At 41.5% G+C, this 12,734-nt stretch overlaps 1 protein-coding gene across 16 annotated transcripts in view; it reads right to left on the minus strand.

Annotated features, from left to right (window-relative positions):
- Nucleotides 1-12,734, minus strand: part of PPP6R3 (protein phosphatase 6 regulatory subunit 3) — a 138,379-nt gene that overhangs the window by 80,073 nt on the left and 45,572 nt on the right. For all 16 annotated transcript variants that reach the window (XM_073347063.2, XM_073347074.2, XM_073347073.2 and 13 more), the window contains 2 exons: nucleotides 10,933-11,119; nucleotides 7,497-7,634 (listed from right to left, as the gene is read on the minus strand). In XM_073347063.2, the coding sequence (XP_073203164.1) occupies nucleotides 7,497-7,634; nucleotides 10,933-11,119 (325 nt within the window). The remainder of the gene's footprint in view (nucleotides 1-7,496; nucleotides 7,635-10,932; nucleotides 11,120-12,734) is intronic.

Genomic DNA, 12,734 nt, shown 5'->3' on the forward strand with positions numbered 1-12,734 from the left:
CCCCAGGAGTATACTTTTCGACCTAAGAGGTCCAGCTTCTTGGCTTCCTTGCATTTAGGCATGAGCCCCGGTGGGCCTGCCACTCCTTATGGTTAGCTGCCTCCAACACTAGGGTCCCAGGCACGGGGTGGGTAAAGAGGTGCTTGTACCCTTTGGATGGCACCAAGTATCCCTGCTCTACCCCCTTGGCTGTTGACGGGATAGAGGCAGGATTGTGCCACAATACCTTGGTAGTGTTTTGGATAGTTTTAGTGAGCCAACACTACCCTCAAGGGCCAAAATATCCACCACTGGGTCAGTGTCCTTCACGACTTCCTCCGCCTGCACATTAAAGTTTTGGGCAGCTCTCCTAAGGAGGTTCTAATGGGCCCTAATATCCATAACAGGCAATGTGGTGGATGTCCCCACCACTGCCTAATCAGGGGAGGATAAGGACAACCCCTTCGGTGGCACAGGGTCTGCCTGGGTCTCGGTCCCTTGCGTTGCGCAGGTGGCTGCTGTGGTACCTGGTGCCATGGTGGCTACGGTGCCGGCGCTCATGCCAGTGCCCTATGTTGCCGGTTCATCAGCCTGAGCGCCCCAACCACAAGGGGGTTCTTGGGTGACCAAGGAAGCTGACGGAGGCGCACGGACCTCTGATGCCACCGACATGGCCCCATACTCTAGCACTTGGGCCTGGTGATAGGTTCATGGTGTCCAAAAGGGCCACTGAGTAGGCCCCTGCCACAGAGGGCCAGGACATTATGGGCACCCGTTGCCTTTCATCCTGCCTGGGGCAGCACCAGGAGCAGTACCAGCTCCAGCACATGTAGGAGTCTGCCTCCGAATCCGAAGAGAAATCCGAGCCCAACCATGGCAGAGCAGACCCAGACGGTGCGGGGGAACAGTGCCATATCATAGTGGGCTTGCCCCGGTGGCAGAAAAGTGTCAGTACAGCTGTTGGTGCTGTACACGGGTTGATGAGATAGGGGACTGTGCAGTCATGGCAATCAGGTCCCTTGCCGCCTAGAACATGTCCGGCATGTAGGAAAGATCCAGATCCTCCTCCAGTTCCTCCTGCACTGTGGAGTCCACCAGGACCAAACTGATGGACTTCCCCGTGAGGCAGGAGTTAATGGTGCATAGGTAGGACCACGGCCAAGTGTCCTATCAGCCTTTTTGTTCTTGTACGACACTACTCACAGTCAGAGATGCCGCACACTGGAGCTGGTTCTCGGTGTGGGGAAATGGCGGTGCCGGGGCTCCTCAGATGAATCCTTCCTCAGCACTAAAACCTCCCGCACAGACGCCGGGGCACTCTGCACTGAAGTTCTCTGTGCCGGGTCTAAGGGCTGACTCCATGAGGAGGACTTTCAGCCTAGAGTCCCATTCCTTTTTAGTTCTGGAGGTAAAGCCCCTGCAGATTCTGAACCTGTTGGACTGGTAACTTTCACCCAGGCACTTGAGAGAGGAATCGTGTGGGTCCCCTTTGGCCATGGGCTTAAGGCACGACCCGAAGCTCTGAAAACTAAAAACCTTCCAACAATCCGTGCCTCCCACCCACAGCATAATCGTAAGTACCAGCTACTTCACATACATGACTATTCCCAAAAGAGATTCTGAAGGGAAAAAAAAAAAAAAAAAAAAAAAAATCACACCACGTACCTGAAATCCTATGTGCCAGCACCATGCCACACTGGAGTTTTGTTATCTGCTATGCGAGAACAGAGATGGAGCCAGTGACATGACTCTGTTTAGCGTAAAAGAGCAAGGTTCATTTTTATCTGTTCAGGTGTGACTGAGCCTTTAGTTAGTGAGGGCGTACTGGCACACATTCAGGTTAGTGGGCTTCAGTGTTCCTTTGCAGTTAACTTTTTAATGTTTATAAACCTGGTATACACTGAGGTGGTTTAAAGCATAGCACAGGTTTTTAGGTTTTCAAATCTGTGAACCTCTACCTCTGAGATTTTATTATTTATTTTTGCTGGTCATAATGTGGGAAGGTATCCTCTCCACCCTCTGCTCATGAGGTTATGTATGTGTCTTGTAGCACTCTTCTGAACACCAGCTGGAAGGAATTTTTTTTCCCCAGTAAGTGTGGACTGATTCTTTTCTTGTAGAAAGCATGTAATTTTTTCAGGTACACACTGATTAACACAGAAAACAACTGGGGCTGTTAATTTTCTATGGAATTTGAAGAAAGTTTAAGTTCAACTATATTTTCCAGTACAGTGGTGAAATGGGTGCTTATATACACAAACATCAACATGCTTAACTACTCACTTTCCCCCCAAATATGTAGTATTTTAGTCTGTTTAACATGGAATATGGGAGTTAGGTGAGAAGCCATTTCAGCGTATGTATGACTTATTAAAAGACATTTTAAGTAGAACTGTATCCCAAACTGCATTATGATACTGTGCCCAAACATTGCATTCAATGGGAGATTCAATTTCCTTTATAGGAACAGAGCAGACTCCTGAAACTCTTACCACAAAAGTGGTCCATAGTCATGCAGATAGTCCCATTGTCTTCAATGGGACTGATCAAATGATTGAGCATTTACATGATTAGGTTCCAAGTTAGTAAATTGTTCTGGATGAAACTGACAATGCTGGATCAGAAGGAGCTTCATTCGAATAAAGGTGGGCAGATTATGATAAGTACTAGCTCTGTTGCTAAGATAAGGAACATATTTTCAGAAAAGTTCTTGGCAGATTCCTGAGGCAGCTGATTTAAGGCCGTCAGTGTTCAGAATTATAATCTTCACTTATAGTTCTCTTACCCACAAAGCTGGGAAATGAGACATGTTTTCTTTGTTTTGCTGCTCCAGTTCCACTTAACAAAATGCATATTAGACTAGTTTGACTCCAAAGAAGAATTCTATGTACACTGGGGACAACACCTGATTCCCATCAGGCTACAGAACTGGGCTGACATGAGAATTCAAACATCCTCTGGTCAGTAAAAGCAGAAACATTCCTCTAATGATTTGGACTTGATGTAATGCAGTATGAATGTCATGGATAATTCAGACCAATGGGGAGAAACAGAATCAAAAACACTGTTTAAACAACTTCCGTCTCCCCTTACCCCTCCCCTCAAGGATCCTGACTAACTTAACAGCACAATATATATGCTAAACAAACAAAGCCTTTGTTTGTTAGCATATGTATTGTGCTGTTAAAGCCATATAAAGAATGAATGCCCTCCCTAGCCACCTTCAGCTCCTTTAACGAGCAGAGCCCAGTTTCATCTATCCAGAGGTGGGGGCTAGCCCCAATTCTTTCCATTACCCTGTACCTGCTAAAAATCTCTTGCCAGTACTGCATACTGGAGGGTACCACAATACTTGCACTACTGTGTGTGCTCCAGAGGGATAGCATGGGTTCATCATCACGTTGAATTTCCCCAGGGAAGTTTTTGCAGCCTCTGCCTTGTGCCTCCTCCCTCAGTGCTGCCTTATAGAGTATGAGGCTACATTAAACAACAATGTGTTTACCCTGGAGGGCTCACCTGAGTGCTAGTTCATCATTTAGCAGCAAGGCATTCGCTGGGAAATATCCCACCTGATATCAACACGGTTGCTTTAGGAGAAGCTCAGGGAGCTTGTGAGCAGGACCCCAGACAACCCTCTGATTAGTGACTGCAGGAAGATTTAGGAAAAGGGGAGCTACTCCTAACATGTGTGAGCAAGAAACAGAAAGGGCTCAAGGAGCTGAGATAGGACATTGTTCCAGTGGCCCTGTGCAGGTCTGTTTTAATTGTACTGGTGGAGGGCTACGTAACACTCTTCATGCAGACTGGGGCGGAAACTACGATAGCAACAGACATTATACTAGACTACACTGTGTCTGTACAAGTACAGTATTCCCTGAACATTTCTAGCTTGTTGTGATTGTACAGTATCACCCAGCATTGAGAGTCAAACCCCCCCAGCAAGTAATAGTGGAGTGCCCAGCAGTAGCAGTACCACTAGCAGTAAGAAAACCAGGAAAACCATTAGTTTGGGTACTAAAACAGACTCTTCAAGGCGTTTTGATGCAGGCGAGTGTGCCCTAGACACTGGCATCGCTCTGGTCTTACTCCGACCACTGTGAGAACAATTCAGAGTAATGCTGACAAGATCAGGGCTAGTGCTCAGTGTGTAACACCACTTAGTGTTACTAAAATAAGTCGATCAAGCAGTTTGATGGAAAACGGAGTGTCGTCTCTCAGTGTGGATAGAGGATCAAAACCAGCAGAACTTACCTCTACATTTGCTAGGCAAGGCAAAAAATCTGTATGACAATTTAGAAAGAGATCAAGGTGAAGGATCAAAGCCAGAGACTTTCACCGCAAGTCGGGGATAGTTTGATTGCTTCAAGAGGCGCTTCCACCTCCATAACATCAAGATGTCTGGTGAGGCGGCTAATGCAGATACTGCAGCAGCTAAAAAATTCCCTATCTCAAGAAAATAATTGAGGAAGGCTGCTATACACCTAAGCAAGTCTTCAATGTTGATGAAATGGGCCTCTACTGGAAGAGGTTGCCTGAACGGACTTATATTTCCCAAGAGAAGACAGCACCCGGATTTAAAGCAGCTAAAGACCCCCTAATCTTGCTTTTAGGTGGTAAAACTGCCAGAGACATGAAGATGACAGTGTACCAATCTGAAACACCACGAGCTCTCAAGGGATTTTCAAAGGAACACCTACTGGTCATTTGAAGATCCATTAAGGAGGCATGGATAACTAGCTATTTTTTCAGAATGGCTGACTCTCTATGCCATCCCTGCATAGAAGGAATACTATGCCAAGGAAAATCTTGATTTCAAGATTTTATTACTTATTGATAATGCACCGGCTCATCCAATTAACCTGGACAACCTGTGTGAAAATGTCAAAGTTGTCTTTCTGCCACCTAACACCACATCACTCATCCAACCCACAGACCAAGGAGCCATCGCTGCATTTAAGGGGTATTCCCTATGCCTTACTTTTGACCAGCTCATCAGAGGCACCTATGGGGAAGGCAAGCCTACGATTTGGGAATTTTGGCATGACTACAACATCCGCAAGTGCATCGATAACATCGGTAAGTCCTGGGCTGAAGTTACTCAGGCATGCATGAATGGTGTGTTGGGAAATCTGTGGCCTGAATGCGTCAGTGACTTAAAATGATTTAAAGATGATGTCCCCACTATGAAAATATCCTCAGCTTTGCCAAGAAAGTGGGTTTTGATGAGGTGGAAGCAGCCGACAGTACACAACTTCTGCAATCACACGGAGAAGAGCTAACCAATGAAGATCTGATGCAACTAGAGGTGATGAGAGCAATGGAAGAAGAGGGCCAAGAAGTAAAAGAAGAACAAACCCATCGAAATTTGACTGCCAAAACGTACTTCTGAAGCTTTCCAAATGACTGAAGCTGCTGGTTTGCAAATCCTTAGCGATGATGATCCTAACAGGGAACGCAGCTCCAAAGTGGTTAGGGGAGTTGGTCATGTAATGAATTGCTATAAAGAAATTTACCAAGGAAATAAAAAAAAGGAAAGCAAAACAATCTCTAGATGTGCTTTTTTGAGTGGGAAAAGTTCAGCAAGAGGATCAGCCAGACAATCCACCCTCTGACTCCACCACCTCAACCAAGTTTCACAATCATCATTGCCTAATACAGTATTAAATTGTTTAAAACTTGTACTGTATATGTATTAATGTCTTTTGTCTGGTAAAAAAAATTCCCCTGGAACCTAACCCCTCCATTTACATTAATTCTTATGGGGATATTGGATTCTCTTTAAGTCACATTTTTCAAGAACACCGCTACAACGTTAAGCGAGGAGTTACTGTACAATCAATTCATAGTCAGTCACTTTAAAAAAAGCCCACAACTTAGTTGAAGTACTACAATACCCAGAAACTTATAGTACAATATCTTGCCTATACATTATCTAATTCAGGTCATGCTATTACCACCTCTTTCAAGCACTAGTATCACACACACGTTTTGTTAGTTTCCAAAAAGCCACACTTGTGGCAACCTGCCACAAATACACAGCAATTCAAAACAAGACTCTAAAATGAACAGTTGGGAACTACTCAGCATAATAGTAAAAAAATTCATGGTATTCCTGAATTCCTAGAGTTTTACAGATTATGGAACTACATCTAGATACCATGTATTTAATTGAGGCCTTAAACAGCTCACACTGCATCTCATAGTTGTGCAATCCTAACTCATGCACATGTTAGGAACATTAGGCTTCCTAATACAAAAAGCTATAGTTCCAGTTACAATGGAGATCAGAACTATATTTTAAAACAAGGCCCAATGCTGAACTTTAAAGATGCAAAGAAACAATTAGGTCATAAAGAAACCACCACCACCACGAGGCTTTCAAAAAAAGCCTTCTTTACATGAATAACTTTCAGGAAAAAAGCATAGATAGTTTCTCAGAACTAGCCAAGTAACATTACTAAAGGGTTGTACATTTTATTGCTTCTGTAGGAACAATGCTTTGCACACAGGAGGGGCTCCCAGAATCCCTCCATTCTCCCAGACAAGTTCCCCTTGTTATTGTGTTACATCCAAAAGAGAGGCCAGGTCTCAGAAGTGCTTTGCTGGTACTGGTATAGAATAGTGGCAAAGTGCTGCTAGTGTAGATATACCAGGTCACAAAAACCACACCTCATCGCACTCCTGAGCAAGGTAACTACTGTGCTGGCATACATTTGTAGTGCAGACCTGACCAATCAGAGAAATGCCATCGAGTGTAGGGCCTTGCTTAGCATGGCCACCAAGAGACAAAAGTAGAACCTGACCAATTAACAGAGGAAAAGATTTTTAGTCAGGGAAGACTGACTTAATGAAACTGGTGCAAACTCATACCAGTTTAAAATTGACAAGCTAAACCAGTAACAGTTTTAAATTGACATAAGTGTGACCACACTTGGGGTTTGCAGCAGTTTAACCATGACCTGGTCTGACATTGTTTTACCGGCATAACTATATTGATAGTGGTTCTTTATTTATTTTTTATTAAAATATTTTACGCCAACAGAACTCCCCTAAGTGTAGATGTAATTATACTGACATCTTATTTCAGTTTAATAAAGTGAAATAAGCTATACCAACTTAACTTCATCTACACTAGCTGTACTAGTAGAACTGCATCTACAACAGGGTTTTTGCTGCTTTAACTATATTGGCATAGTTAAGCAGCAGAACTTAAATGTAGACAAGGCCTAACTGGTTTAAAAATAACAATTAAAATGTTCAAAAACTGTTTCGACCAACTCTTAAGAAGGCAGTTTAAAACACAAGGGTCTGAGTTAAACTGATGTTAAAAACAAACTGGGAGAAGAGAGGTCTTGTGAGAGATTAGTCACTTTTGCAATTTCTATTGAAACACAGGAGTTTACACCAGTGCCACCATATACGTTTAAACCACCTGAAGTTAAACTAGACTAGCATAACAGACAGGCCTTAAGAGTTCACCCATGCCAACCACTATAACAAGTCATAGTTTTACTTACATTTAATACTTCTTGCCTGGGCTGTGGAGGTTCTATACAAGTCAGCAGCCTGAGCAACAAGTCCATAATAGCAGAGGTCCCTATGTGCTTTATAATGAGGTCTACAAAATCTTGTTTTTTCTTTAAGAAATCCACAATCTAGAAGAAATAATAATAAAAAAAACAAGTTTACGTTTTGCTGCAAGTACTTTTTCTTTATTTCCCCTGGTAGATTAGTATTTCAAATATGTTCTGTTTCACAAGTTTTGAGAGTGGTGAAGGCAGGAGAAGAGACTTATGAACAACATGTTCAGCCATCTAGAGTGGGCAATCCAAAGTTAGGCAGACTTTATAACACTGTCCTTTTAACCTGAAAAACAGTTTAAAGCACTTCAAGCAGATCTTTAGTTGTGTTATTAACACCTTATTTCTCCTTTTTTTATTTAGTCTATTTACTTGTTGCATTTCATTTAGCCTGAACAATGAAAACCAAGCCTATTACACTTTCAGATTCTTAGTGCTGCAGTATTTGGATTTTAAACACTGCATGGGGATTATTTAAAAACTTTTCATTAGAACTGCAAAGTGTGAACACATTTCTTATTTTTCTCTGGCTTATCTACAAAGTCTAAGTTGTGTATGACAAATAGAAATGTGGGCCAAAGAGATTTTTTTGGAGGTGCTGAGTCAAATATAAGTAGATTTCTTTAGATTCTTCCCAGAGAAATCTGAAGAATACTGTAAACGCTCACTTGGCACACTCAGTGGAAACACACAAAAACCTTCTGAAGTGATAAACACCCATTTTTTCCATGGTCTGTGTGTATAAAACATCCTCACTGCATTTTCCACTTTATGCATCCGATGAAGTGAGCTGTAGCTCACGAAAGCTCATGCTCAAATAAATTGGTTAGTCTCTAAGGTGCCACAAGTCCTCCTTTTCTTTTTGCGAATACAGACGAACACGGCTGCTACTCTGAAACGTGACACAAATTAAGTTATCACAGCTGTTAGAAGATTATGGGACAGAATAATTTATTCTGAGGATGGTTTCTAAAGCAATTCATAGAATTAAAGCAAGCATTGAAACAAAGCATTTAAAACATAAAGGGAAGCAGCATGAACAGAACTGCATTGTGAGAGTACATTGTAACAGACACTAATTCAACCTGTTAACAGGTAACCTGATACCACTATGCATGCTATCTAGCCACTGAAATCCAATGCATTAGATCAGTATCATAGAAGTCATTCAATTTCTCTGGCACTTATTTCAGTTAAGTCCCAAAATTTGCCTTTTCCCAAAACTCAAGTTCTTGAAAATTGCTTCACAAAATATGGTTCCACTAGCTAAAACAAATTGTTTAGAACAGCTGTGGAAACACAGATTTATCAATAGGCTTTTTTTATTTTTAGAAGGAAGATGCTCCTTCACCCATAAGGCCAACAATAATCAAATCGTTTTACCCAAAACTGTTCTTGAAGAGTTTCAGGAAAGAGCAAATTTTCCTAGGTAGATGTGGTATGTGTTGGGAGAGCAGACAGTACTGAACTACAAGGGGAAGGAGGATAGAACCCCAATGGAACAGGATATTGTCCTGGCATCACAAGAGAAAGGACACTTATTCTTGATAAGCATATATGGTAGCTGTATTTAAGGAGTCAGAGGTAGAGGATCCCAGCCACTGGGACCAGTTACAGTTCTGTGGTCTGCTCCATTTTAGACCAAGTGCTTGCTTGTGCACAGATTTCTTCATACAAAGAGCTTTTTTTTTTTTTTTAAATGGAGGGGAGAAGGAGATGAGTAAGAAGGGAGGCCCCAGTAAGAGCTGTCTGTCCATCTTACGTCTGCAAAGCAATGATAAGCTAAACAAATGGGGATAGCAATAGTGAGCTGTAAGATGGTACTGCAGCCCTCACATTTTCTGCAGCAATTCTCTTCTTCCTCCGCCACCACTCCTGACTTTAACGTACTATTGGAATCACAAACATCCAGGCTGAAAAAAAAAACAGTCAGAAAGCTACACTGTGGCTGTGTCTATGCAGACAAAAATTGAATTGCATAATTCATCACTGCTCCAACTCCACTGGTTAGCAACAAAGGAAGCTGTAGTGAAGACTGAGCTCAGAGCCCTGTCTATACATTACAGCTTCCACCAGTCAAGCTATACTGGTGGTGAATTACACCCCCAAATTTTGCCCAGAGAGAAGGGAAAAAGCACATCTACTCTACAAGTAGAACCTTACAGGGATATTTTTTTTTTTTTTTTTTTTTTTTTTACGATAGGGTTCCATTAGAGGAGGCCACATCATTTAGCATGAACCATGCTGGAGTCATGGACCATCTACAGGTTTAGCTTTCAAGTAATGTCCATACCTACTAAAAAAGAACTACTTTATCTACATCAGGGACAATCTTCCTGTACCCTGATCCAACACTCTACTGTAATGAGAGCCAAACTACAGCCAGTTAAGCTCCATCTAACAGGATTTACTGTTTAATTGGAGCCACCCACAATTTTGTACAATAGGGTTATCCAGTCAGTCCACTTTCCAGGTCTCTTTCTGGGAGGAAGATAAGAAGTGCGTTGCACTATGAGGAAAAAAACCACCACCAAAAAACCTATTCTGTTTCTGGAAGTAGCAGCTAAGGCAATATAGAAAAGCTACCCAGAATCTACATGTACAAGAATAACCAGTGTGGTAAGCATGGACAGGCCATGGCTCTTCACACACCACTGTACAATGCAAAATGCTTTGTATACTCCGCAAACAGTTAGCTACAATTATCAGAACCATGCTAAAATTTAAGTAGGCTCTATCTTTGGCCTGTGAATAGGCCTAAACAGACTACTAGTGATACTCTGCCGCTATCATCAGATTAGTAAGCACAAGAGACTAGTAACAAGACACAGAATGGGTGATTTCTAGCAGTGCTAATGGCATTACTTATATTGGAGAGAACGAATTTGTATATACAAAAGAGAAATCTTACTGAACTGAGACAAATTGAAGATATTTTCAAATATTTTGTAAAGGTTGCACTATATAAGAATTTTAGAAAGGAGAAGAGTTTCCTCAAAAGACGACTAGATGATCACGATAGTCCCTTCTGGCCTTAAAAATCTATTAAACCTCTTTAACTAAAGGATGGTGACAGCAAGCAGTCAATTCAGGAGTGGGCAGAAGAAAATACTTCCCCTTAGTAACACATTTCTGACCAGACAGCTGTTCTGATAAACAAAGTGAGGATAAGTCAGTGCAAGTTACCCAGATTTTGTTAATATTCTTAAAGTGTTCATCTCTACTAGAAAACTTTCTATTGTCATGGAAAAAGTGAATCTGGTTGCTTGATTCAGCGACAACCTTTTAAAATGGTAGCCCTACAGAGGAGCGCAGCTCAATATTACAGCTATTGATGCACATACTACAAACGGAAGAGCTTATAAATATTTACCTGTTCCGGTTTTCTACTGATAAGAATACTTAACACCTTGCTGAAGAAACTGGCCAACAAAGGGTTGAGAGGGGATTCATTTAATAGGAAGCTGTACAGTTTCATAAGTAAGGACTCTTCTTCTCCCAGTCTATCATTGATCTGCGAGACATCGGACGTAAGAAGCTCACAAGATATGTTTGGATACCTAGAAAAGGGACACCTTCCATCACTCATGCTTATAAAACAAATATTACACAGTAAAATATGGAATCAAAACAAAGCCATTTGGTGGGCTTGTTGGACAGATATGGAAAACCGTAAGGCCGCTGATTTGCAGAGAGTTGGGTAAGTTAGTCTAAATATGAATGTACTGTTCTGTAAAAAGGTTTTATGCTTTTATTCGGAGATCAGGAAACTCCAGTCTCCCACTATACTGCAGCACTACAGATATCACATAAGTTGAGTGTCAGAAGCAATACAAATAGTATATGGTGAGCTTTTAGCTTAATATCTACTGGTTAGCCCTCCTGTCTGAGCACTAACCTCCCCACTTCAGAAACCATTTCCCATTTTGTCTGGGGAAAAAAAAAGAGGAGGGAGCGATTCAAGTGTCAGCAAGCGAAGAACAGATAGTCCTGATACTCGGTTTTATTCATAGAGTTCATATGAAGACCACAAAGTCAGCATGATCATTTCTGGATCAAAAACATTTTTAACATGTTTGTTAAAAATCTGCCTAATTCAGGCAGCAGCATCTCTCACAAAACCCTACAAGGTTGACTAGTATTGCTTCATGCCAAGTTAGAAACACATGCACTCGGACAGTTTAATCTAAACTACTACAACATACACAATATGTACATGCAAAACAACATAAGGCTTTATCCACTTTACATTGGGTAGCTATATAGCAAAAAAGAATTTTCCAGTATTTTAGTAGCAAAGGTATGCAGACCCACAGTACTGTGAATTTATTCACTTAAGTTTATTTCTTTAAAAAATGCCTCCAAGTGCTTTAAAAACAAAATTTAAACTAACCAATAGTTAGCATATGGACTTATTTTAACTGCACAGATATATTACAGTAAGGGCTGCGGGGCAGCATCTCAGTTACTTTAGTTAAACATACCTAGATCTCTACCCAAAACTTAACTAGAAGCCACAGCAAACTATGGAAGCCCGACGTAACATACTCTTTGCCTGAAATACTGTTTATTATGATGTCAGCCACATTATGCACTTAGTTTTCAAGTGATCATTAGGTGCAGCTCCATGTAGAGTGCACTGAAATAGCCTAAGCTAGATGAGAGAAGTGCTTGTATAACTGTTGCAAGGTATATGATGAAAAGTCTGAACGCTTTTTTGCCAAACTCATGAAAAACAGTTCTTGGCCACATCTGCAGTTTGATCATAATATCTCCACACTAAAGGTTCATAATTAGAGATTAAGCACATTCCCTTACAGCAGTAATAGACTATCATTCATCCCCAATGATCTTCACTAGCCATTAACGACATGGGTACAAGTGTTCGTGTGGAATACACCACTCTATCAAAACCCTATTAGTATCACTATTTCTAATGATACAACAAGGAGTGAGGCTTTCTAGACAATCACTTGAGATAATCCCCCTTCAATGCACCCTTTCACCATTTGGGCACCAAATCAATTTAGGGGGAGTTTTCAGAGGAAGAGGGGGCCTTAACCACACTAAATGTATAAGCATTAACAGGAGTCATGATGTTAAGTAGCACAAAACACTCAGAAAATCCAAGACTTACTATAAAGCAGAAGACAGAACTTTTAAGTGCATACCAGT

Source organism: Lepidochelys kempii, chromosome 6 (genome assembly GCF_965140285.1).
Source record: "Lepidochelys kempii isolate rLepKem1 chromosome 6, rLepKem1.hap1, whole genome shotgun sequence".
NCBI classification, from domain to species: Eukaryota; Metazoa; Chordata; order Testudines; family Cheloniidae; genus Lepidochelys; species Lepidochelys kempii.